This window comes from Sardina pilchardus, chromosome 22 (assembly GCF_963854185.1).
Source record: "Sardina pilchardus chromosome 22, fSarPil1.1, whole genome shotgun sequence".
Classification (NCBI taxonomy): domain Eukaryota; kingdom Metazoa; phylum Chordata; class Actinopteri; order Clupeiformes; family Clupeidae; genus Sardina; species Sardina pilchardus.
Genome location: NC_085015.1, coordinates 20,971,075 through 20,997,126, shown reverse-complemented (window position 1 = coordinate 20,997,126; position 26,052 = coordinate 20,971,075). Strand labels below are relative to the sequence as shown.

The 26,052-nt window shown below is 41.9% G+C and overlaps 3 protein-coding genes and 1 long non-coding RNA gene across 8 annotated transcripts; 2 read left to right on the top strand and 2 right to left on the bottom strand.

Annotated features, from left to right (window-relative positions):
* On the bottom strand, nt 1–5,248 carry slc35g1 (solute carrier family 35 member G1). 3 transcript variants are annotated; one of them, XM_062525506.1, is made up of 4 exons: nt 4,762–5,248; nt 3,986–4,104; nt 3,367–3,547; nt 1–1,965 (listed from the first exon to the last, which is right to left on the bottom strand). In XM_062525506.1, exons 2-4 carry the CDS (start codon nt 4,020–4,022, stop codon nt 1,221–1,223), a joined length of 963 nt encoding a protein of 320 aa, XP_062381490.1. In that variant the 5' UTR covers nt 4,023–4,104; nt 4,762–5,248; the 3' UTR covers nt 1–1,220. The 3 variants fall into 3 exon arrangements, with proteins under 3 accessions (XP_062381490.1, XP_062381488.1, XP_062381489.1); XM_062525504.1 differs by lacking the exon at nt 3,986–4,104 and having other exon boundaries at nt 4,762–5,245; XM_062525505.1 differs by lacking the exon at nt 4,762–5,248 and having other exon boundaries at nt 3,986–4,749.
* Nucleotides 3,535–6,444, top strand: LOC134069551 (uncharacterized). The gene is made up of 4 exons (XR_009936841.1): nt 3,535–3,991; nt 4,075–4,143; nt 4,312–4,607; nt 6,314–6,444. It is a non-coding gene; the product is annotated as an uncharacterized LOC134069551 (long non-coding RNA).
* Nucleotides 5,551–12,442, bottom strand: lgi1b (leucine-rich, glioma inactivated 1b). 2 transcript variants are annotated; one of them, XM_062525503.1, is made up of 9 exons: nt 12,413–12,442; nt 10,162–10,592; nt 9,932–10,003; nt 9,161–9,232; nt 8,987–9,058; nt 8,411–8,482; nt 7,953–8,122; nt 7,476–7,640; nt 5,551–7,076 (listed from the first exon to the last, which is right to left on the bottom strand). In XM_062525503.1, the coding sequence occupies exons 2-9, from the start codon at nt 10,350–10,352 to the stop codon at nt 6,259–6,261; spliced, it is 1,632 nt and encodes a 543-aa protein (XP_062381487.1). In that variant the 5' UTR covers nt 10,353–10,592; nt 12,413–12,442; the 3' UTR covers nt 5,551–6,258. The 2 variants fall into 2 exon arrangements, with proteins under 2 accessions (XP_062381487.1, XP_062381486.1); XM_062525502.1 differs by lacking the exon at nt 12,413–12,442 and adding an exon at nt 11,173–11,245.
* On the top strand, nt 9,564–22,536 carry fra10ac1 (FRA10A associated CGG repeat 1). 2 transcript variants are annotated; one of them, XM_062525507.1, is made up of 14 exons: nt 9,564–9,723; nt 12,878–12,954; nt 13,068–13,163; nt 13,419–13,464; nt 14,254–14,330; nt 14,601–14,684; nt 14,856–14,940; nt 15,130–15,175; nt 20,549–20,662; nt 21,040–21,082; nt 21,193–21,341; nt 21,702–21,740; nt 22,114–22,204; nt 22,418–22,536. In XM_062525507.1, exons 1-14 carry the CDS (start codon nt 9,583–9,585, stop codon nt 22,458–22,460), a joined length of 1,131 nt encoding a protein of 376 aa, XP_062381491.1. In that variant the 5' UTR covers nt 9,564–9,582; the 3' UTR covers nt 22,461–22,536. The 2 variants fall into 2 exon arrangements, with proteins under 2 accessions (XP_062381491.1, XP_062381492.1); XM_062525508.1 differs by lacking the exon at nt 9,564–9,723 and adding an exon at nt 11,256–11,844.
* The last annotated feature ends 3,516 nt before the right edge of the window (nt 22,537–26,052 follow it).

Below are 26,052 nucleotides of genomic sequence, written 5' to 3'. Positions count from 1 at the left end.
TTTAAATTTAACTGCAGACATTTTTTAATTAAAATGAAAATAAATAAGAATGTACATACTGTAGTAGATGGATGGATTTGAGATTGAAAATGTTACAGCATGATCTTCAAGGCAACATGAAAATGAGTCATTGGTTCACCATACGTCAGCAAGAAAGATCAGAGCAATGCTAAGATCCAATGAAGCGGCACCTTCAACACTGTTACTCATATACAGTCATATGACACATTCACAGGTCCAAGTATTGTTTATCACTTTGGACAAATCAATGTTACTCTCAATAAATACTCGATCCTGTGACTCATATAAATAGTGTGCTGTACAACTTTTTCATCTTGTTTTTGAGGTATAAAGCAATGCCCCAACGGAACTGACCTTGGCTGACTGACTGACCTATCACAGGTGACCACTGTTTTCCATGTCCAATCAGAAATAGGACACACATCCAACCTAGACACACCAAAAGGAGTGGGGTGTTTCAGTTCATTTCTGTCATCAGCACATGTTGTGCCCTGGCTATCTAAATTAATTCAAGCTCTATATTTTTCAATACATGATAATGCTGATGGCAAAAAAGCAGTAAAAATATGAAATAAGCTACAATAAATATCCCTAATGTTTTCAGAACAGAGTAAGGACATAATACAATGTTAAAAGTTGTGCTTAGAAACCTTGGCACTGGTTGAGAAGACAGACCCAGCTTTGCAGAAGCTAAGTGCAACAGATTCTTATTGCTGCCAAGAAGCTAAGGCCACGATGGTGTGTGCACCAAACTTATTCCTGTTTGATTACCAAGCAGAGCAGCTGACCTGAATATCTTCTCTAGACAGTAAACGGTAAGAAAAGTGCAAACGATGTAATTCAAGATCTCTCTCTCTCTCGCTCTCTCTCTCTCTTAAAACAAAGTCTCAATCAATCACACAGTTCACTAAAAAGCGGTCCCATTTCATATATAAAAATATCAGTAAGGGATTACCTGATTGGTTTGAAATATTAGAGTAAAATTACTGACTGAGGACTACAAAGTGCTTACTTTAAAATGTGCGCAGAGCAGAGTAGGCTATTTGATTTATTCTATAGACCAGTAAACAGTAACGTATAGTTTCTCTCTATTGCCTCTTTGGTTCAGACAAGTGTTGGTGATCTTTTCTGTAGCAGAATCAAATGGAACAGAGAGACACAGGAGTTGTGATGTAAAAAGTGTCCAAAGAATGTTGGCATCAGGTCTTCCTGCCACTGCTGACCCACTTCCTCAATGCCACGCCACTGGTGCTGCTGACCACACACAGAGCGCCCCCTAGACTCCACCAGGTGGGCTTGCGGTTGAGGAAGAGGAACTGGAAGATGAAGGCCAGCAGCACGTCTGTTGTCCGCATGAGCGCCACCGGCCCGGCCTTCTCCACCTGTAGCGCCTTGATGAGGAACGTCTGGCCGGCTATGCCGAGCACGGCGATGAGCATCATGAGCCAGCGGTCGACGCCGCACGTCGGCAAGCTCCACTCGCCGAGCACGAAGAGCGCCACCACGCACTCGGCCAGCCCCATGACGGCGTAGTACCACACCGACAAGTAGTAGTGCACGCTCTTGCCCATCTTGCGCAGGATCACCATGGTGCAGGCGGCGCCCACCGCCCCTGCGAAGGCCGCGATCGTGCCCTTGATGTGGTTGTTGTAGTCGCCCTCCAGGCCGGCCACGCGCTCGCCGAACAGGAAGGGCGGCCGCGCGATGAGCACCACGCCGGTGAGCGTGAACGCCGTGAAGACCACGTCCCAGATGGTGCAGCGCTCCTTGAGGAAGATCCAGGCCAGGATGGCGGTGAAGACGGGGTTGCTGAACATGATGACGGTGGCGTCGGCCAGGGGCATCTGCTGCACGGCGTAGAAGAGCAGGATCATGGCGCTGGAGCCCAGGAAGCCGCGCAGCAGCAGGTAGATGCGCATGTCCCGGGGACCCAGGAAACCCGTGCTGAGAATCGACACAAAAGGACACCGACAGCTCAAGACTCATGGGTAATATTCACAGACAATATTCAGCACAGTGGCAATATGTTCATCTGCAATTGGGACCTGTGGACTGAAACACTTCTATCTGTTTGTATAGCTGTTTACTCTTTCCTCACAATAATCTACAATGCTTTAAAATGTTTCCGATGCCTAGTAATAACAACTGTGCTGGTCACACCCACGGGTAGGGTACCAACTTCCACTGTACTGAGATGTTTATCTACAATTGGCAGTTAAAAACCTGTTAGGCTTCATATTTATGCCCAAATGGCAGCCCTCCAAAAGGAAGTGCATATGGAAAGAGATGTTATGATCCACTGACTCATCCTCATTGTGGTGCAACTGCAGGCTGTGGGAAATGCTGGCCAGTCCAACCCTCCAGGGAGAAACTCAGTTGGGTATTATTTTGTTTCTCGCTTCCTCTAACTGGTCATGTATGGCCTCACACAAACATCTTCTGATGGTGGTGCATGCAGCTTCTGGTTATCCCGGGGGGGGGGGGGTAAATCTACTGTCACCTTTAGTCTGTTAGGCCAAAGTCCACTAACTGAATATTATTCACTGTGTACTGAGCCTATCTACTTGAATAAGCAATATTTGAATAGTAATTCAATAGTTATCTATTAAGGAAAACAATGTCATCAAGCCCAGAGCTGAAATCCTTCAAAGCCTAATACCTAAATATGTTGCATTAATGTGTACTTACAATGCTAACGCTACTAAATAGTTAAAGCAGGCCCTGCACTCCATGACCCCTTGGGGCACACCAAATGAGTAGGTGTTGTGGTACACCCTTCTCAATTACAGGGCAATAAGCACTGCAATAATACAAACTGCTGAGGAACATTTTCAAAAATAGTTCAAAGCATGGAACTTTCTCACATGGGACCACAAAAAAGGAAACAGTTTGGGTCCTTCGGCTTGCCTGAGAACTTCACAGCCTGAAAGCCCATAGAGGCTGAACATTCTGTGAAGCTGAACAATGTGAATGACAGAGAACTGAATCAAATCACTACATCTATATAATTTTATACAAATGTATACAATTTTACAACTTTTGATAATGATACCATACTGTGATCTGGACTGCTCAGCGTGCTTCTCAATTGCCCCTTGGGGATGAATAAAGTTTTTTTAATTGAATTGAATTGAATCCAGGATATTGCTAAGGGACAGAGTCCAGAATGTTGCAAGGATGGTATCAGAATCTCAAGTTGGCAAAATTCCACCAGAAGACAAATTGAGTCAAATTAAAGCCGTGGGAGTATGCTTCTACCACTGACTTTCACTTGTCATTTTTAGAGCCGGATTAACATTTTGAGAACAAAAAGAACAAATATCGAGCACTCAGATCTGGTCTTACTTGTAGTAGATCATCAGTGGTATGACAAACACCATCTGGAAGAAGCAGCGAATGGCACTGATCTCCACAGCGTGCACTCCCTCGATCTTCTTGACAAGGAGGGCCACGACGGAGAAGAACATGGAGGCTAGCAGAGCATAGAACAGGCCCAGTCCTGGGCATGGGGCTTTCTTATCCTCCACTACAAACGAGCACAGAAAGGACAGTTCATAACTTTGACTTTTGCCTCCACACCCACTCACATATTTTCTTTCTCTCAGTGAATAGTCAATAACAATAAAACTAGTTCTGGGACATTGGACCATCTCTTCATAGTGATGGCTAGCACTTACACTTTACACTACCCACTTTCTTCCTATTTTGTAAACATCAAGCAAAAGTAGCTTTAATGAGAACAATCGAATAACTCAAGTTAGAGACCCACTTTTGTGTTTTTCCTTACAAAGACCCTCTTCATTGCCTTTGTGTTTGATTGAAGGATGGTGCAAAGTCACGATGACATGACAACAGTGATTGGGTAATGGATTTTATGTTGGGCTGCCCCCGTTAATAAAACAATAAAGATGAAATGGCTTAATGGCCTGCTTCAATGTACATCAAGACTACACAGAGTTACTACCTGCAGGTGAGTTGGCCTTTTCGCACAATATGCCCATTCAGGTCATGTCCATGCCCAGAGAGACAAAGTGACCATTTTTACCCCACTAGGAACAGGACTGAGCACATTCAACATGAGCCCTGGAACACAACACATTTCCATCAATCAAGACTTAGTAGGTCTGTAACCTGAGCTAACAAGCCATGTTTAAAGTTCACAGTGAAATATTTTGGTTATGTCCACAGTACATTAAGATAATGTGCGTACATTCAAACATATCTTTCAAGGCAAAATACGTTTGTTTATTTGGGCAGTTTCCAATGTCTTGTCTCTCTCTCTCTCTCTAGGGTACATGGTGAAAAATGCACTGTCATCCCTGGAGGTCAAGTTCGTTTATATAGCTCAGAAGATCCAGTTGATTGAGTTAATTTATAGCTGACGCTACTCAGATAGCCTCTGTTGTCTGCAATGGTGATCAATCGTCCTAATAGTACACATTTTATTAGCGATTGTACCTTTTACATAACGTGTAACATAAGCAACAAGTGGGGTCACCAGATCCAAACTCCACCTTGATAACACATTTTTGAGGGCAAGGAGCAGTAGCGGCCGCTATCTTCAACAGGAAACCATCAGTGATACTGTAAGTTGTTAATTTAGTCATTTAATCGCCATTGACAAATGTAACCCGAATGTACAACCATGCTTTGAGAATGATGTAAGAGCATACGTTGCTGTGATCAGCCGGGGAACACTGAATTAACCAACGATAGTCAATATTAGGCAAGCAGCTGTACCTTTACGATCGGGGTTTCCGCTGCCACCGGTATTATCAACGTCGTCTTTCCCGCAACATAGAAGCGGACATCCTCGTTTCGGAGGACTGCCATTCACGCTCCGTCTGTCCGTGGCCATCTCGCTGTCATCTCCATCCCTGTCGTTATTCTGGATTTGATTTGGAGGGTGTAATCTGTTTGTAAAATGTTCATCTTCGTCGCTTGCGTCGCCGTCAACTTTCTGAAATACAACACGAATGTCCCCCTCTCTACTCGGGACAATGGATAAAACTCTGCCATCATGACTCGTTACCGAACCGTTACTGCCTCTGTAGTCGCCCATTTTAAGATGCAACAGGTGAGCATACCGCGGTCAAATGCCTCACCTCCTTTGGTCCCTGAGGAATAATGCCTGAAGTTAAATAATTAACCTTGGACGTGACTGGCAAGCAGGTGTGAAACAACCGCAAGGGGGAGAGCGCCGCTAAGCAACAGCGTGAGCGACAGTCCAACAGTGTCGTGAGTTTGGACGACTATAACGTTTCACGAAGTGTTTCCCCCTTCTTATTCAGCCGTCAACAGCCTAGTCCATTAAGTCCTTTCACGACTTTTCCTCTTTTCATTACAGCACTGAAGTCATCTTCTGATGATTTAACTGTAACGTTAACATGTGAAGTTAATGTAGTATCACTTGATTATAATATGACATATATGTACAACTGCAAGAATGATAACGTTTTTGAGATTTTAGCCAACTCCACATGACGCAATGGATCAAGATTGGGTTTCTTAGAATAACACGAATCACGTAATCATAATGCAACCTTTTCATTACGTGGTCTATCCTACATTGCGTAGAGAGAGAAGAACTGCTATTGTGATTTTACTGAAGAAGTTTATTAGCGCTATGCACAATTTACAAACAAACAAGATCACAAATTAAAACCCTCACACGTGGCTAGTTCTGAGAACACAATTACTAAATTACATTTCTGTTATGTAAGCTATTGCTTTTCAAGGGTTATGTATTTAAAAGGCTTTTTAAAATGTAACATCACATATTGTGTTTTTCTCTTCTAAAATGGTCCCTTGATGTCATACAAAAGTGGTTGCTATAAATTACTTTATTCATTGTAAAAACTGTAAACATTTTATTTGGCAATTGATTTTAAGTTAAGGGTTAATGAAAAGATTTAAACGTTTTGTTTCTTTATTTAAATCCTCAGTAAACAATTCTAGCACATGTTTGGGGAGCTCGTAATTTTAGAGAATACACAGACAATGGCTTTTGTTTAAAGGAGAGAAAAGAGGAAAAGTGAAAAGTGCAGAACGGTTGGTGACAACAGAGAAGGATACAAAGGATGTTTCTAGCAAGGCATTCATCTGAGGGGGGCTGTTTTTTTTTATTAGCGCGGGCTATATCATGCACTTAGTCTGTCTCTGTCAGTATTTGTCGGTTACTGCATTTTGTCCTCCACTTCTGCTCATAGCCTGTCTTGTGAGTCGACACCCCCAACATCAGTTACTCAGATCTATGATCAGATGCTCATAAATCTGGCTTTTCCCTTTAAAGCTGGACGCCAACAGGAACTCCTTGTTGTCAATGGACACCAAGGCAAAGGCCCGGGGGGCCTGGATGTTCAGCTCCTGGAAGTGGACAAACTGGCCCTTCTTAGAGTCCCACTGGTAGACCTGTGTGAGGGAGTAGTCGCTGCCCAGGATGGCGTACTGCCAGCTGCCGATGACCACGGGCTGGAAGACCATGGAGCCTCGAGAAGGCATGGTCTGCAGCTCCACAAACATGTTGCCATCCCAGCGCATGACCTTGGAGTCGCCAATGAAACGCGTTAGGCAGATGTAGAGGTCGCTCTTGACATGGAAGTGCTTCACAGCGTATACGTCCTCCATCTCCGGGATGTCGGTGCGTCGGTCAAACTGCTTCAGGCCCTTGTTCCACTGGTAGATGACGGGCCGCTGGGAACTGCTGGAGAGGATCAGATGCGGTTTGCTCACGATGTCCAGGTACTCTACGTCGGTGTCACGGTACCACGGGTGGAGTGACTGGTGGGAGTAGAAGCCGTTGCCGTTCCACTTGTAGACAGTGGTGGAGCCGGCCTTGGAGCTGTCGGCAATCACGAAGAAGGACTCGCCGTCGATGCGGAAGGTCTCGATGTCATTGGGCTTGCGGATCTTCAGGATGTCGATGTCCTGGATCTTAATGAACTTGTTGGCTGAGACGTCTCGCTTGTAGATGTGGGAACCGCCAAACAGCTGGGCCACGATGATGAAGAGCTGGTTGTCGATAACTAAGGGTTTGCACACAACTGTGGATGTGCCTGCGTGGGGAAAAAAGGGAACATGCTGGTTTGAATCAAAGATAAATATTGAAAAACTGAAAGAAGTGTTTATGTTCGGACCAACACACTTAGATATTTCCATCCATAGGCCTGTTTCTCATAGGCTAATCTACTAAATATCCCAGTTGCAAACTGGCTAAGACCAAATTACCAAGTTTATCGAATACTTTTGCACAAGAAACAGACAGAGAGAAAAATAGCAGACAGATAACTGTGAGAAAGTCATACTGCTACTAAGTTTCACTCAGCTATTAACCAGTCTAGTAACTTCTCACATTCTGATTTCCGATTCCATGACAACAAAGCACATCGCCATCTAGTGGTGAAAAACGGTGACACAACAAAGCCTTCATCTTCCCCCAGAAAGTAAACACTTACTCTCAATGCTGTCATATGTCCGGAAGAACATTTCTACATGGTCCCATTCCAGGAAACTGCATGTTCCAGTGAAGGGTTGAGCAAACACAACATATTGATCATTTCCAAACATGAAGGCCTCCACGGAAATGGATTCAAATCTAAGAGCCTGGTGCGAGGCAAACTCTGAAAACAAACACAGGCAAGAGTGAACTAGTTTTAGTGTGTACCACTGGGGATGAAATAAAACATGTTTTTGCATGTCATTTTTAGACAAGAGGGTCAAGAGGGACCTTTTGTATAATGCACTATCAATATGCAACATATCAATATATGAGAAGACATGTGTGAATACAAACAAACGTTTCTGTTCATTGTACTAGCGATCTTTTTCATTCTCCAGGGCTGTTTATATAAAATGTATTACATAATACTCAGTAGTTTGTTATGACTCGTGGCACATCAGTGTAGTGCTGCAGTAGCAGCAGCATTGCTTACCTGCTGTGATACAGTCAAATGACTGGGGTACGAGGTCATTGATCTTTTTCTCTTTGTAGAGGGGAGGCCCTGCGCAGAAGATCTGATCCACTGTGGCATTTGTGCTGTGCATCCACTCCACCAGCCATTTGAGCTTGCACTCACAGTGAAACAGGTTTCCTCTCAGGTCCCTGTGTTACACATTATCATAAATAACAGACAGTGAACAGTGACTTTCTATCAAACAGGTATGTTTTGCATCAAAATAAAGGCATAAGGCAGCACCGGAAACCAGCATGTTTAGAAGTAAAATATGCAGCCTAATATAATATAATATAATATAGTATAATATAAGCCTTCACTATTTTCTGTGGTAGTCATTTTTTAATGAAAGATTTGTCAACATAAACCAGTTACATGACTTTGTGTTTCTTCACTGCTTTTAGAAGTCATTTCAATACAATATCAGAGCTACTCACACTTTTGTTAAGGCATCCATACCCTTGAACACATCTTTCGGCAGTGACTCTAGGTTATTGAAGGCAAGGCTCCTGCATAAACCAGACAGAATGAGATGAAACCCATAACAATCTGTGTCCTGATTGCTGAGAACACATATTTGTCTGGCACTGATAAATACACCTCATGCATTCCAACTGACAGATGCTCTCTCATGTCTAGCATGAATAAGACGGAACACAATTTATCACAGGTGCTGTCATGTCAAACAATATCTTGATTGTTTTGAATAGCTGAAAAGTTCAGAATGTTTTACTACCCACGTTTCTAATGGTCTTCGTTACAGTTCCTGCCAGAAGCACTTTTAAGTGAGCAACATTTTTTCAAGCTGATAATATAATATAAATGGTGATTTAAGAGGTCGTTACTATGGATGCAATAAGGTATAAACAAATAAAGGCAAACACCCTCAGATGATAACATGACAAGAGGAGAGAAAATACAACAACTATCACTTTGACAACAAAGGTTACGGTATCCCCTATGTGTATCTTTAAAGTCTTGCTATATACCAATGTAAATATTTGAGCACTTACAGGTGTGTTAACGACTTCAGTCCACGGAATGCAAAAGGCGATATTGAATCAATTTTGTTGTTTTCAATGAACCTACAATAATGAGACAATAATATCATACAAACAAAAACAAACATTCACCGAATTTGACCATAGACAATAGTGAATTGTTATTAAGAAGTGATGACAACTAACAAGTATTCAAGATGAGGCAATCCCAGGAATGCATCTTCATCAATTGAGTCAAATGTGTTGGCTGTGAATAAGCTGCAAAAAAGACAATTAAAAAATTATGATCAAGTATGCACCTTAAAACCATCACTCAAACTTTTCTGTCTGTGAAAACAGAAACACAACAAAGATATCATTCTTCCAAGAGCCTGGAGCAAAGAATCTTCGGTCACTCTCAGGATTGAATTATGTCAAATGATTATCAAGTCATGAGTGGGCATGTGAAGTTTTCTTGGAGCGCCAGTGATTTTAGCTCAACAAGTCTGTACCTTATTTGTGCATGTCTACAACAATGTGGAAATAGTGCCAAGATGAGCAATGTTGCTATGAGCTGCAAGGCTCGGGTGTTAATGGAGGGGAAAACTCTCTGCCTCAGGCTGTAAAATATGGCGAGTTATATGCTACAGATCTGTTTATACACAACCACTTTCATTTCATGTTTTCGAATCCAGTCACTTGAAAACTCTCTTAATGTGTGGTGTGTTCTGTCCGAAGCTTGTAATGGACAAGGCCATGTATCCCAGTGGGTAAGTGTATTGCATACTTTTCACGCCGATTTGAAGGGCCTTTGTGCGTAGACAGGCAGAGGAGCTCCGGGCCAATAGCCTTATTGTGCTCCCCTGGAGAAAAACAGGGTGCGTTTAATCGGCGCAAACCTTTCACCCTGTAAAGTACGGCGATCAAAGCGCTATTATGAGATGGCCATAAATGAAGATGACAAAGAACGAAACTCACAGGAGCTGTAAAGCAGGCGTGTGCAAGAAGCTTCCCCCAGCAATCTCTGTGAATCCCGATTTCACAAAAGATCTGTAATTGAAATCGAAAGAAACATGGCACTGGATAGTTAAGATGATAGGCCCGTGAACAATAATTAACAGGCTTCATGTGAGACAAAGCATAGGAAAATTAGAGAAACATAAAGGACTAGACAGTCTGCTAATAAACAAATAAGAGATATCACTTACAGTGACACCACGTCAGGTGGGAAACTGTGGGGAACCGATCGTATGTTTTCACATAAGGCATTATCTTTGGTGCATGTGCAAGATGCGGGGCATTTGGGCTGCTTCGGTCTCCTGCCCTCCGTCAGAAGCAGCAGAGTACCGATCCACAGCAGGAGAGCGCAGCCTCTCACGGTTTTGTTTGTGTATCCCATTCTGTAGCAAACCACGCTTTGGTCACAACCGCTGGGATCGAATATTCCTGAGCATGAACCTGGGGTCCGCCGTGGGAGAGTGTTTTTATAGATCCCCCTTTTCTGTCTCTTGAATTAGTGGCTGAGTTTTTTTCTTTTACTCCAGACGCCGTGTGATGAATGCAACTGAGGAGGCTGCGAGTCGTGATGGCTAGGCAGTCATCCAAGCGATTCGTTCTGCGAGACGCAGCATGGCGATCACTGAATAGGATGAAAATATCATGAAAGAGACGACAATCAGCAGTTAACCACAGCCAGTGCCAATTTCTGAAATTAAAACCCCATCAAGACCAATTTAACGTAGGCCTAACGAAAAGCAAACAGCGAAAACCAAAGTCTACGCGTAAAAAAATCCTTCCCGATCCCAATACCGAAATAAACCCTAGCTGTCCAAGAATCGCTATCCTTGGGTAGTCTGTGACGTCTGCACGGATGATGAGACGATGAGGTTGCGAGTGTTGTAAAATCCTTTCAGAGGAACGACTGCCAATTGAGTATGGTCTTTTGTCCATGCAGTTTTATTTATGTAGATACGTCGCAAAGAAAGCCATGAATAATTCTAGGAATATTCATGAGCCTATGTATACAAGGAACAGTGCACCTGCGCACCCCTGAATTGATGAAAGCCAGCAGAAGTCACACACAATATGATAAAACATAGTCTATTTATAGAAGAGATAGGCTACTTAGGCTAAGTATATGCCTTTATTGTAGCCTATTGTAGCATCAGTCTATTGTCAAATAGGCTAAATAACATAGCCTATTTTGACCAAATAATTACCTGTGGTTAAACTTGAATGCAGAGGTACAAAACGATATGATTTTTAAAAAAAGGGCGTATGAAGGAAATAAAAAATCTCAGTCTCCCTGTCTGCACTCAGCTATAACAAAGATCACCATTATTTTGGCAGGGCAGTGAGAGGTCTCTCCAAGCCCCCACCCATCCTTCCCCAGAACCCTTATGGAGTTAAAAGCGGAATCTGTCTCGTGTTCAATGGGGGATCTTTCTCTCAATCATTTCTGAATACAGTGTAGTTTTGTTCAAAGGCCTGGAAAAGTTTCACCCTCACTAACCCCTCCTCCCAAATAGACTCAGTTACATTATTTATCGTATAAAAGATCAGTTGTTCCCCGTTGGCAAAACTGGAACTATGCAACTGGACAAAATGTGCAACACAAAATGGTTTATAACACAAATAGCTGTAGTTGTGCAACTGGGTTTTAGTTTCTAATATATCACCGACGTATTTAAAAAAAAAAAAAAAAAAAACCTAGAAGACATTCGCGTCTTTGTATAATGTATGGCTATTATTTAATTCTAGTCGAGGAGGTGGAGTTAACCCCATCTTTGTCACAGCTGTCTCCGCCCATTACTGTACGTCATCCGCGAGCGACATTCTTACATGTAAACATCATATGAAACATGGAGCACAGAGGATTGGATCTTGTGAAGGTGAAGATTTCTTCATTGTAGTCTATGGTATCCGTAACAAATAGTATGGCATGGCATGATCTCGTACTGAGTTTGTTCATAGAGCAAATAGCGTCACCAGCCTGCACAGGCATTCCAACTGTAGGCAGGTAGCCGAACCAGATTACCATAGCCTACTGTTATGGTAGCCTGTACTGTTAGCCTGTTAGCCCTTCGTTCCTTCCTTCCATAAGGCCAACTTAACTGTCGCACTATATGCCTAACCTTCATTACATCGTCCTGTAGCCCATACATATATTCCGATTTTCATGCATTTCGTTGAACTGATCATGGGACTGTATCGTGCATCCGATGTGCAATTGAAAGTAGGCTACACAACGGTAAATGTCTGGCTGATGACTAGACTAGTGAGTGATGCATGAGAATGAACTATGTATATAGTTGTTATCATTTAGTATAACTAGCGGCAGACATACTAAGGTGGTAGGCCTATACGACACGACACGACACGTGGGGGAGAGAAGCGAAGCAAAGCCAAGGGATGCTATGCCTGATGCTGTTCCACTCTGCCCTTCTGTTCTGTACTGACCTTCAGCTCAATGCGGGGTGCGAGCCGTGTGCGTCCTTTTCGTAGCCGGTGTTGCATTTCTAGGCTCATGCTGAAGCGGCTGTTTAGAGCCCTGAGTCATCACTCAGATACCTACAGAGACAGGACAGCACTGCAGCTGGTTGCTGTCTTTAGCCAGCTCTCTGAGCGAGTGCACACAGCTGTTACACTTGATGGCGCAAGATGAGAACAGCACAGTAGGTCATTTCTGAGGTCTACTAGCAAGGGGTCCTTTGCTCAGAGCCAATGAGCTCTCAACAACACTTTGTTGGGTGAACTCCAGAAAGATTAATCAGCATGGATGATGGCAAACTGCTTCTCATTTTGGAACATTTGGAAAAGTCCTTCAAATAGTTACGTTTTTGCAATCCCTATTTTATGTTGATATTTTATGTCTTATATTTACTGATAGAGTAGGACAAAATGGTTATGGTTCTGAATCTGTAGGTCCATGGTGGTGGAGGGTACGACTCTGACTTCAGTGATGAGGAAGGACAGGCAGGATCGGGTCATGGAGTCAAAAGGTAATTCAAGGACTTACTTTCACCATCCCATGTTTTATTTCAAGTTTTTGAGGTTCCTCGAAATATTTGTGTCGAGTCACTCTGTTGTTGTCCTTGTTTGTCCCATATTGCAGTTCACGTGAGGAGGAGCTGCTCCTGCAGAAACCGTTTCAGAAGGCAAAGCACAGCAAGGTGGCCCACAGGACCTTGGCTACACAGGAATGGGACCGGTGAGAAATGTAGACCACTGATGCACTCGCCCTTTTTTCCCTTTCATCTATCTGTCTATCTGTCTATCTATCTATCTATCTATCTATCTATCTATCTATCTATATATCTATCTATCTATCTATCAACATCTGTGTACACCTGTCTGTCTTAACTCACCAATCTGCCTGTGTTTGTTTTAATATCACTCTGTGCAGTATTCTATGCGGACCATGTCAAGGCTGATGTACTATATGTGTGTGCTTCTGTCTGTGCAGAGAGGAGGCCCAAAACAGGAGACATCACCTAATATCAATGAACGCTGTATCCTTTCAGTAGATTAACTGCACTTTCACAAACGCAAATCAAATGAATGAATAAAAAGGAATGAAGCAGGATCACTGCAACCTCACTGGTGTTTAGAGAGACAGACAAATATTTAATTTGTTTAATTTATTTCTTCATTGTCTGTTCCATTTTATGTACCCCTATTTAACACATTTGTCATGACCAAAATATAAGCTTTTCAGCTACACGTGTGTCTGTGGGGATAACCATTGCTAACATGTGAAAACACATTATTTGAAGTATTACTTCAAATAACAAACAAGTATTACTTCAAATAACAAACAAGTATTACTTAAAATAACCTCCATTTATAGCTGTCAGTCTGCTCTGATAATTCAGTCAGAATGATAGAGTGATTTTAAATGGCTTGTACTTGTTCACGCTTTCCCCATGTGTTGATGGTATGATTATACTGAAATTATCATGGTCATTTCAGTAGAATCTGGTTATTTGTGCCAGGGCCAAAATACAGTGAAGAATATTTTTGTGATTAAGTAAACATTTTCATGCTAATGAAGCTATTAATTACTGGTAATATTGATCTGATCACTCAGCACAATAATCTAGAAACCACACAAACAAGTTTGCAAAATACAAAATTCTTAGTTACTGCCAAGACTGCCACAAATGATGATGTTTTGGTATTTTAGAGGACGCTATTATATTTAGCTCTGCTGAAATACTGTAAAGGTATTGATTTTGCTGTGACTATTCTGAAGGGCAGTGACTATTCTGGTAAAGTTGACCTGAACGATGTGCTCTCAGTTTGACCGGCACAAGAAGTTTGTCAGTGACTATATCTTGTACTACGGTGGGAAGAAGGAGGACTTGAGACGTTCCACGTGAGTACCTTTGTCACGGATAATTCCTCTAATGTAAGGGCTGTCTTGGAAACAAATGCCAGTATCTTATCATTTTACTGAAAATATGCACAATGGCAATTATGTGTGGTCAAAACATTTATGACCATGAATAACTCAACCAACTCAAATGCTTGATTATAATACATAATTGTTATTATAGGCTCAGTCTCTGAATTTAGCAGTCTTCCTCTTTTTATCATCGATTGCTTTATGGTTACAAGTTGCCTCCTTTATTGTAATGTAATCAAGGCACAAAGACAAGACCGACATCGATGTGGTACGGGAGAACCATCGCTTCCTGTGGAGAGACGAAGATGAGGAGGACATGACATGGTGCGTGTACTCAAGCTGAATTACGTCATTTTCCAACCTGGCCCCTTTTTGTCAAATATCAGCGACTTTTTGCCAGAATTGTGCTCTGTGTCTAATAAAAGAGACCTCTGTTAAAAGATGTAAAAAATGTAACTCACGTACATATTATTCTTACACCATGTTGCTATGCAGGGAGAAAGAACTGGCCAAGAAGTACTATGATAAGCTCTTCAAGGAGTACTGTATTGCAGACCTAAGTAGATACAAGGAGAACAAGGTAGGTATCAAGTAGTCTTTAGTAGATGGTGTTGTAGTGTATTATTTTTGAAATGGTTCGACCTGCAGAGAAAACTTTCCTGTATGCTCCTCCGCATGTCCCCTAGTCACATGTGTTTCACAAAACATTATTTTGTTTTCTTTCATCATGGTGCTAAATATTATTTTTCTCTCAAATTTCGCCTTCAAGTTTGGGTTCAGATGGCGCACAGAACAAGAAGTCGTCTCGGGAAAAGGTAGGAGTTTTTTTTTTGCAAGCTTTCTAATTGATTCATATTATAGTCAAACCTAATAAGATTAAATTTGTGTAGATACTGTGTAGATAAAGATGACGTGTGCAACTGAATTTAAGTTCAAAGTCAGTGTTTACTGATCAATTTGACTCTTGCTTGGAATGACCACTAGATGGCACATTTGTTCATCATAAACACAGGTGTCACCATAAGGTGGTAAAAGAGTTTCAGCAGACCCAAGGATTGTGGGATTTTGTGATTGATTATTTACATCATTACTATCACTTTAACTCATTTTGATAGAATGTTGGGGCACATAATTAATAAGAATGTGTTTTTATTGAATTTTTTTAATGTAATAATCATGTAATAAATACTAGACAGAAATGTCTAGACAGTGTATCACTTTTCACTTTCCATTCGGTCAGTGACACACTCACTGTCAAAACAACTCCCAGTGTGGCTATCTGACACAAGTTCAGTGAGACCATTAAGTGCTGTTACCACAGAGGGCTATTCTTGCGCTTCAGGAAGACCAATTAGACCATGTACTGCAGAAGATTAGCTTAATCCCACTACTGCATTTTTATTTGCAGTACCACCCTCTCCTTGGAAGTGGGTCTAGATTAAGTGAGAGGGAAGTAATTACACAAAGAGAGACAGAGAGATGAGATACACACACTCACACACAGGTTCATGAATGTGTGAAATGAACTGTTAATCTGTGAATGCGTTTTGTGCTGTGCTTTCATTTCTCTTTTTTATAAGGGTGTTCTTTCCTTCCCTCTCTCTCTCTCTCTCTCTCTCTCTCACTCTCACTCTCACTCTCTGTGTGTGTGTGTGTGTGTGTGTATGTGAGGGTGTGTGTAGGAAGTGAAGTGAGATTATGTACTGAATCTATTCGGCGTCCTTTGATGAATGATGTCTGCCACTCTTGGGTCATTGCACATGCTGACCTAACGAAATCATACTCTCCTTAATCTGAGAACAGAACAGAACAGAACAGGACAGAACAGAACAGAACAGAACAGAACAGTGCTGGACGGTAGTGAGGCGTACAGGTGCAACAAATGGTTGATGATTCTTTCCACCTGTTCCCCGTCACCTTAAGGTCACTTCTCCTCTGGCCTCTCTTAATGCCCATAATGAGATGAGGAAATTCCACCTCTCTGTCTGTCTCTCTGTCTCTCTCTCTGTCTCTCTCTCTCTCTCAATTCAATTTAATCCAATTCAATTCAAATGAGCTTTATTAGCATAACATGTTAGCACAATTTTGCCAAAGCTAGTGTTACAGATAACACAGTAGTATCATAAAAGCTCTCTCTCTCTCTCTCTGTGTGTGTGTGTGTGTGTGTGTGTGTGTGTGTGTGTGTGTGTGTGTGTGTGTGTGTGTGTGTGTGTGTGTGTGTGTGTGTGTGTGTGTGTGTGTGTGTGTGAGAGAGAGAGAGAGAGTGTGTGTGTGTGATGATGATTCATGCTACAAGCACATCACAAGTCATAATAGCAGCATGTAGTGGCAGAATTGAACAGTTGGGACGACGCTTCTTGGGACGATCTTACCACAATAGAACACGCCTTGAAGATGAGAGAAATACGGCATTACTACACTACTGGAAGCGATTTCCTGAGCAGTGAGCAGCACCCCTGTTTGTGTTTACGTTTAGTCAGTATTTCCTCTCTGCCCTTGAGATTGCTACATTCCCCATCAAAAAGCAGTTGAATGCAAACAGCAGCACAAACAAACAAGACATCAGGCTGCATTCCAGTTGAAGTCCAGTTGAGGTCAGACTCATCTGTTAGGCTCGTTTCCTCAGACGTCATTTACCAGTTAACCGCATTCCAGTTCATAAGAAACTGGCAACCATAAAAGCGAGAGCAGTTCTTAAAGGGACACTTCACCGATTAGCATTAAGCTTTGTATCTTTAGAAAACCAGTCATGTTTTTGAATGGTCATGCATTATTGCCTCAGTTTGCCTTGAGATGGTAGAAATATGGATTTCAATGAAACCAATGAATAGGACTTCCTGCTTTCAATGATGTAAAATGATGTTTTTTACATCATTGAAAGCAGGAAGTCCAACACTGAAATCCGTATTTCTCCCATCTCAAGGCAAACAGAGGGAATGATGCACGACCATTCAAAAACATGACTGGTTTTCTAAAGATACAAAGCTTAATGCTAATCGGTGAAGTATCCCTTTAATCTTTTTTAACAATACTAGATATAACAGTGCATGACACAGCACATGCAAGTTAGCACATGTAAGTACTGCACCAACATATCTAAAGATAGACGTTGGACATTAGAAAATTCAAGACTGCTTTAATGATGCACAAATAAGATGAAGGTGCTGAATAGAATGTTACCACAAGGCAGCCATCTTGGATCTCGAGGTCGGGGTGGGAGAGGTTCTCCTAGCTTGAATTCCGACTGTAGGTGTTGTTATGTGCTGTTACTGTAGGTGTTGAACTTGGAAATAACCAGGACAAGTGGATTGGACCAGAATATGTGTCGGCACATTTTTTTTGTGTAGGTTGTCACTGCTTGTCCATGGATTGTTATTGTTTCCACAAGTTTTCCTTGCGTCTCCTTGATATGACGTGGACATGCTAGGGGCGAATAAGCACCTGTTCAACAATATGTGTGTGTTTTGTGTGTTTGCCCACTGTCGTGTAGAGCTTCCCAGAGATTTATGAGTTTGAGTAACTGCCGGCTCTCCTTCTAAAGGTTGTGATTGACAGAGCAAATATTGGGCCAGGCATGTTGCCAGGCAGTGTTACTGAACAATGCTGTTCAGGCACTTTCCCACTGATTTACTGAAGAATGTAAATAAGCAGTGGGCAACTTGTTGAGATCATCCAATAAGGACATGAATCTGTCACATTATTGCCTGGCAACATTGCTCCTAACCAAGTGTCATCATCTGAAGACCACATTCCTACGTAAGCAGCACTGTTTCCTGTCGTGCTGTTAGCTTCATTTTTTAACTGAAGTGTTTTCAATGTGGGGATTCCGGGAAAGTTTGAAGTCAGAATGTGTGTGTGTGTGTGTGTGTGTGTGTGTGTGTGTGTGTGTGTGTGTGTCTGTGTGTCTGTGTGTGTCTGTGTGTGTGTGTGTGTGTGTGTGTGTGTGTGTGTGTGTGTGTGTGTGTGTGTGTGTGTGTGTGTGTGTGTGTCTGTGTGTGTGTCTGTGTGTCTGTGTCTGTCTGTGTCTGTGTGTCATCCCTAAACATATATCTCTCCAGCCATGAGACCCCTATTTTTTTCACTTTTTACTCTCAACCTCTTTTTTGCATTATTTGTACTTCCATACCATTTTATTTCAACTTGTGATATGTTGAAAAAGCCATAACTCTATGTATGTCTAGTATCATAGCATTACTATGAGAAGGTGAGGTGTATCCCATTTTTGTTTTATTCAAATGAACCGCTCTCTTTAATTCCAAATAGAACGTTTGAAAAAAATAGGCCTTCAACTAAAGTGCATCTGTACCTATTCTGAAATTTACATTATGGCAAATAATATGTCAATAAATGATCAAGCCTTGGAGTATTCCAGGGCACCCCTGAGCATGCGTCACGGCACCCACCTCGACAAATCCTGCGTTAGAGAGAGTGAAGCAATGTGTGTGCCAGAGGGGTTTCCTGCTGACGCAGACAGTCACTTTCTCTCCCACTCCTTCCAAGTTAATCTTTGATTTGTTGATGTGTGTGTGTGTGTATGTGATGGACACTACTGTTTTGGTCTTGACGCACACACCCCCCCACACACACACACATACCCACACCCCATGCCAGCTGCTTGGGGTTTTCTCTGACGCAGTCTCCCTCTCTCCCACGCGGCTCGGCCCCCCCGGTCTTCCGTGCTCCTGACAGCTTGAGCGCGTCTCACGCGAGCGCCTTTCAGCAGGCTCTCCTGCCCTATCCTCTCCTCTCCTATCCCAGTCTATCCCGGTGCTGAGGACGTCAGCGCCTCGGCACTTAGACCGGATAATTGGCCCGCGCGTTCTAATCCTGCCCCGTGAGCGCTACGCTCCTGAGGTTGATCAGAGGCTAAGCGCCTTGCTAGGCCCCCCTAACAGAAGGCTTTCCCCCGGCCAAACACCGTAAACAATATCTCTGCATTTTGCATTGTTCACTGGCATTGTTATAATGTGCAACACATAACGCCACGTAGTGTTTATAGTGTATTGGTCAAGTAAGCGGAGTGTGTGTGTGTGTGCACATATGGGAACGCACTGAGCCTCACACATGTAGAGACTATGGTCTAACACAGAGGAAGAATAGGGAGATACATTAGGGCTTTGAAAGGTTTAAGACAATATTATGACAACACTATGACCTCCCTATGGTCCTTGGTTTGTGTGTGTGTGTATGTTGTATGTGTGTGAGAGAGAGGCTGAGTTTGTGTGTGTGTATGTGTGTGTGTGTGTGTATGTGTGTGTGTGTGTATGTGTGTGTGTGTGTGTGTGTGTGCGGACTGTATGCACCTGACTGACACAGCCTCACGTGAAGCTGAACACCCGGGTCCGTCTGTCCCTGGTGAGAATAGGGGTGTGGTTTGTCTGTCGTGACGCACTTTCCCTGATGCAATCTGGGAGATCTCTCCTTGATTAAGCTTGCAGGAGTTAAACCCTGGCTGCTCTGCTGAGGTGAAGGGCCTGCTGAGCACCAGAGCTGTAGAATATAGTTGTAGTGACCACTCACTTTAGAATGGCCATGACTGAATAGAATATAGTTGTAGTGACCGCTCACTTTAGAATGGCCATGACTGAATAGAATATAGTTGTAGTGACCACTCACTTTAGAATGGCCATGACTGAGGACCAGAGCCATAGAATATAGTTGTAGTGACCGCTCACTTTAGAATGGCCATGACTGACTCACATGCATAGAATGAATAAGCAATCAAACAAAATAAAAGTAGTGTTTCTTTTGGCTGCTGCAAAATCTTTGTATGTCTGTGTGTGTATCATTGTCCAGACAGCATATTGCACACTGATGCTTGATTTGTAATGCAAACATCAATATTTAATATGGTCAGTCCACCATAACCTTTCAAAGAAGATTTGAACGATATTTCATGATAACAGTCCTCTGTATTCATAACATGACCCCCCCCCCCACACACACACACACTCCCCACCCACCCTGCTCTCAGTTGACATTTGTGGGGGCTTATGTCTTGAATGTTATTATTTCACTATCTCTGTTTTAGCAAATGTTCTTTGTAATACTTTGTATTATTTTGTGTCCTTTTTAGTCTTTCACTGTACAGCACTTAGGTCAGCTTATGCTGTGTGTAAATGTGCTTTATAAATACATTTTTTACTTACTTTACTTACTTACTTATGGGTACCCATCATGCCTTGCAGGTCAGTTCCTGTGTGGCAACAAGCGCTGTGAGTTGCAGGAGGGCCTGAAGAGCTGGGAGGTGAACTTCGCCTACGTGGAGGTGGGCGAGAAGAGGAATGCTCTGGTCAAACTGCGTGAGTACTTTGGGGAGTCTCTGATTAGACAACTGGACACACACACATTATGTTTCCATCCAGATATGTTATGCGAATAGGGTATCACATTTTCATGTTAAATCTTTAAATGAAATCTTGCTTTTCATAAAATCTATATTCTATAATATAAATATACCTAAATAATTGCACATTTATAACAGCATATTTTGCAGTTGGTAAAATAAAAATGTTTTGGTAGGATGTAGTATTGTTTTTCCATCACACATAGTGTGGTGTTTGATGTTGGAACCACATTATAATTACTGGAAGATTGTTTTTTAAATGATTACTGGTAGTATCATTGATACATATACTTCAAAAAGTACTTTAAAAAAGTAGTCCATCTTGTTTGGCAGGTTTGTGTCCAGAGTGCTCCTTCAAGCTCAACTATCACCACAAGTGAGTCTCTCTGCGGGGATTCATTTTGTCATAGTTTGTGCCTGACCAATGCATTGGGCTCTAGAGCATGTGTGATTTTTTAAAAATCCTGATGTCATTTCCTGTGTCAGGAGGAAGGAAGTGACGAAGAGGAAGAAGAGGCAGCGCTCGGACGGGGAGGGAGACGCAGACGCAGACGCACCACGGGTCAAGAGGTCAAAGTCGTCGAACTCGAAGAAGCACAAGAAACACAAGAAAAAGCACAAGAGGAGACGCAGAGGTGATACAGACACACACACACACACACACACACACACACATGCATGCACACTTGCACTCGCACACACACACGCACACACACACATACACACACACATGCATGCACGCTTGCACTCACGCACACACGCACACACACACACACACACTCACACACTCACACACAAATGCACACATCCACTCACACACACAGAATGAGGCATGGAAATCAGGGTAAAATACCTCTATACATGTAGCCATCTTTGTCTGACACATCTTTGTCTGTGAGACTCAACTGTGTCTATTCATTTACTCTGCTCATTGTCTTTACTAAGAGTTTAAATGTCATTTTAAAAGCAGACACCAAATACTTTTCTATTCACAGAATCATCATCATCAGATGACTCCCAAGTCTCCGAAAAAGGTGTGTACATGTTGTTTCTAATTCAGAATCCCACAATGTGTGTTTCCAACAGTTGAACAATATGCTATTCTGTTGGCATTTCCTACATATGTGTATGTGTCAGCGTCAGTTTCCTACAGAGTGTATTTTGCACAATGTGCATACCATAACCATGTTTCTGGTTGTCTGTGAAACATGCCTTCAGATTTTGACTACATCTTTTAGATCTTTTTGTTGTGCTTCAATAACGACTAGAAAATTGTAGAACAATCACAGCGCAATGGAGAACTGTCCATGGCAGCCATTTTGACTTCTTACCTTAATGCCCACTCACACCCACTCTCTCTCTCTCACACACACACACACACACACACACACACACACACACACACAGAAACTGACAACAGAGAGGAGCAGGCAGAGGAGGGACCGTCGGAGTCGGACCACTGGAAGGGCCCCGCCCCAGAAACCGAACAGAAGTCCAGGTAACACTCTCACCTTTGCACAGCTCAACACTCTCACCATACAGAGTGGTCCAAATACAACGTTTCAGAGTAACAACTAACAAACATTAACAACATTGTTAAAAATAGGTAATTTGTTGAAATTACGTCTGTGTTGAATGGGGTTGAAAGAGTAATCGGCATTGTTGCTGGGGTTGTAGCTGATGTTTCTGTCTTTTTTTCCTTCTTTTTCAGGGAGGAGGAGTTTGATGACTACTTTGAGGACATGTTTCTATAAAGCAAGAATGGATGTTTTGTATCATATTTGTGTTTATTTCTACTCATGACTGTAATTAAATTACTGATACTTTCCATGTTAGGTTTGGTTCATACAGTATTTTAACAGAATTCTCTGTGATGAAAAGTGATGGCAAATGACATTCAACTCACTCACACATTCAACCCACATCACATCACACCACATCACAAAAACATTACGGCTCTAAAAGGCGTTTTCTGACAACAAGTTGAAATCCTACAAATCTCATAGATGTGATTCTTCATCTTATTCACCTATGAATTAGATCTGACCAATGAGTTTTCACTCATTTCAAAGAAAATAACGTGTGGTTAGAGGGAGTAGGGTCAAAGTCCTTTTAAGGACTCATATATAAGTGTCTCTGGTAGGGTACATGTGGATGGGGAACATGTTCTGGCTGTAAATGCACCATTTATCAACTAAAATATAACATTGAATCTGTGCTTCTAACTGATGATAAAAAAAGAACATATCCTATTATATCATTTACTAGTCTCTGTCTTCAGGTAATGCTAAATGTGTTATGTTTTCAATTGTCTGAAGCCTCTTCTGTGAGCTAGCTGAAGCTTGAAAGACGTAGTCTTCAAGGCACAGAATCATCAATAAATTGTGGTTTACAACTAGCCTGGCTAGCGCCTACCACTTATGAAATCACCGCAAGGTAGGATGGGAACACCCAGGCTAGTATACAACCCAAACCACATTTAGATAAATGTTTGATTCCATCTGCTATCCATTGAGGATGCAGTCAAGGCTTTGAAGGGCTGAGCCCACACTCATGTTTTAGAGAAAAGTAACATATTTCTGCTCATTCATGTTTATATGCAGAGGGCGGGTGCTCCCCCAAAAACAGATACAGTTGTATATCTGCAAAATGACCAAAACTTTAAATGAAAAGTGAACTAGCTTAACCCGGCAAAATCCTCTCTGTAATTGACATAAAGTGGACAATACTCAGGGTGGTCTGACTTGACTTCTCAGGCCCTTCCAACCAAGGTGACCACTGACGTGTGTCCATCCTCAGACCATGCCTACTGATACAGAGGGTACACGGAGGTCAGTAGGATTATCCCAACCACCACCACAGCGCTCCAAGAACAGAGGTCTTGTGTCTAGGCCGTCAGCCAATTATCTGATCTTTCACCGTGTCTTAGCCGGCTTTATCAGGTAATCCTTGACACGATATGGTCGTGAGGCTCTTAAGCGTTTCAAGGTTTCCTTTCCACCTTGGGCAACTTGCACTGGTGTGGCTCTGGTCATAGACATCATTAGAAATAAATGGGACATTTTTGCTTAAACGTTCTATGGTGGTCAGTCAGTAAGTATGTGAGTACAGAAATGATCACAAAACAGTGTTGAAACTTTAAAAGAATGCCTTTTTATTTGTTTATATTAAATCATTTACATTATCTTGTGGCAGTATACAGTATATGCAGTGGTATTTAGTTATGAACTATGAAACTTTGAAGAAAAAAACATTTCAATTTGGAGCTATATAAAGCCATGACACTGAGGAAAAACACCCCCCCACACACACACAGACACGCACACTCTCTCACGCAAGTATTCACCCTGTAAGTGTGACTACACACACACACACACACACACTCAGACACGCAAACACTTCAGAATCAACTGAGACGGGATTAACTCACTTTTCTGCCGTGGTCTCCCTGCTCTGATCTCACTTTAGCCAAAGTATCACCTTCCTGCCCCTGCCTCTGAGAATCAAGAGGCCAGTTCCAGCGAAACATTATCTAAGATGGAGGCCACTCTGAACGTGCTAATTGGATAAAAGTAATCATTTCCTTCTCGTTGGATAAATGAGAGGATGTGACACTGTTTAAACTTTTTACATAACAATCCCTGCTCCTCCTCCTCGCCACCTCTTAATACCCTGCCCCACCGCGAACCCATCACAGTCAAACCCAAGTTGCAGGGACAGTTTGTGCCCCATTAATCCAAATGGGAAACATAACTTGGGGCTTTTCAGTCAGTGTACTCCCCTGAAGTTTTGAGGTTACATTGTTTCATAACACAAAGGTTAATCTTCCTGACCAACAAACAAATCATCCACCCCCAACACCAGGGTAAGTCTTCATACACTGTTACGTGGATATATCAGTCGTAAATCTGTATAAGTCTCCATGGGCATCTGATCAAACTTTATCCTGTCCCAGCTTTCCTTAAACCCTTGGTGTTAGTACCTGAGACTTCTGACTTTCCTTTGCCAAAGTACAAAGCAAAGTGCAATTTTCACATAGATAGTTGTTATATATTGTTTGTCCACATTTGATTATCATTAAGAACTAAGTAATAGATGTATGTTATATTTGGAAATATATAGAATGTCATTCTCATTGTGCTTACAACACAACCTAAGCTTCATATAATTTTAAATGAACCAAGATATTTGGAATAAACCATCTGTCTGCCAATACAAAGTGGCACGGCCCGAGCCCACCAAAGTGCACGCTAATTTTCCATGTCATGACTGCCATCCACAGTACAATACACAGCACCATCCATCCCATTCTATGTCATTTTCGTAGTTTTTGAAAAGACAAAAAGTACAAAAGTGTATCTGATAACGCTTTAAAAATATATTCTTTGAACAGTCATATTTGTCCTCCAAGGCTACAAGACTTGTCCGTTCTTTCTTCTGATTTGAAAAAATCAATACAGCACATAGATCCAGTTGCGTTTGTAGCTGAACCAAGATTAGCTACTTGAATGCTGTCTATGGAATTCATGCTCCATATGACCAATGGATGAAAACATTCAAGAAATGTTTGTTTAGCATTTCTGAGTTGACACCAGACCTCCAATGTAAAATACTGAAAACTCAGAGAGAAGAGATATAAAAAAAATCCCTTTTTCTTTCTCTGTTGCATCACTATACCGTGAACAAAATTGTCACAGATCTAGTGATTTTATTATTAAAGTGACAGTAAAACAATGGCAAAATTCAGCACCTAAAACCAAAGCCTTGTGGGAACTTTTTTTTAGGACTAAACAAACATTTCTACCTGACTACACAGTATATTTGATACATTGTGTGACCTTAAAGACACCATGATATAAAATGTTTGAATACATGAATCACTGCAAAGTATTATAGATAGGTTTCTTTTTGTTGGTCTTGCTGTTTGACAGTTAAACATTACTAAATAAAAGATTAGTATTTTAAGCAAATGCTGTTTAATTTCTTGATTGCCTTTTGAAAAAGGAAAGAAGGAAAAACCAAAAGCAAACAGCATAAAGGAATCACTGGATTTGTTTTCAAGATAACCATAACCAGTACCCTATTGCTGCTTGGGAAAACTCTGTTTGGTAAAATCTTTTCTGTTATACGTGACTTGAAATTCCATTATAGACCCACTGGCCAGTGGGCTTCACCTATAAACCAAGTAACTAACAGTGCATTGTTGACGCAGTAGATAATGTGAAACACAGAAAGAGTAAATAAATAAGTGCTATCCTCAATAGAGGACTTTCATCTCCTGACTGACTCTCTCTGGAAAAGCTCCCTGACTGCCGCCCCTTCTCGACCAGCCATGATGACAGATGT

Bases quoted from the DNA above. Each gene is read 5' to 3' on its own strand.
- slc35g1 (XM_062525504.1), bottom strand. From the start codon at position 5,083: ATGGGCGACTACAGAGGCAGTAACGGTTCGGTAACGAGTCATGATGGC. The intron at 3,548-4,761 runs GTACAGCTGCTT...GCTCGTTTGTAG, and splicing joins CGGAAACCCCGATCGTAAAG to TGGAGGATAAGAAAGCCCCA. The intron at 1,966-3,366 runs GTAAGACCAGAT...GTCGATTCTCAG, and splicing joins CCACTGATGATCTACTACAA to CACGGGTTTCCTGGGTCCCC.
- fra10ac1 (XM_062525507.1), top strand. From the start codon at position 9,583: ATGGCGAGTTATATGCTACAGATCTGTTTATACACAACCACTTTCATT. The intron at 21,083-21,192 runs GTGAGTCTCTCT...TTCCTGTGTCAG, and splicing joins AAGCTCAACTATCACCACAA to GAGGAAGGAAGTGACGAAGA. The intron at 21,741-22,113 runs GTGTGTACATGT...ACACACACACAG, and splicing joins CTCCCAAGTCTCCGAAAAAG to AAACTGACAACAGAGAGGAG.
- lgi1b (XM_062525503.1), bottom strand. From the start codon at position 10,352: ATGGGATACACAAACAAAACCGTGAGAGGCTGCGCTCTCCTGCTGTGG. The intron at 9,233-9,931 runs GTGAGTTTCGTT...TCTTTTTTGCAG, and splicing joins ACGCCTGCTTTACAGCTCCT to CTTATTCACAGCCAACACAT. The intron at 8,123-8,410 runs GTGAGTAGCTCT...TGTGTAACACAG, and splicing joins ATGGATGCCTTAACAAAAGT to GGACCTGAGAGGAAACCTGT.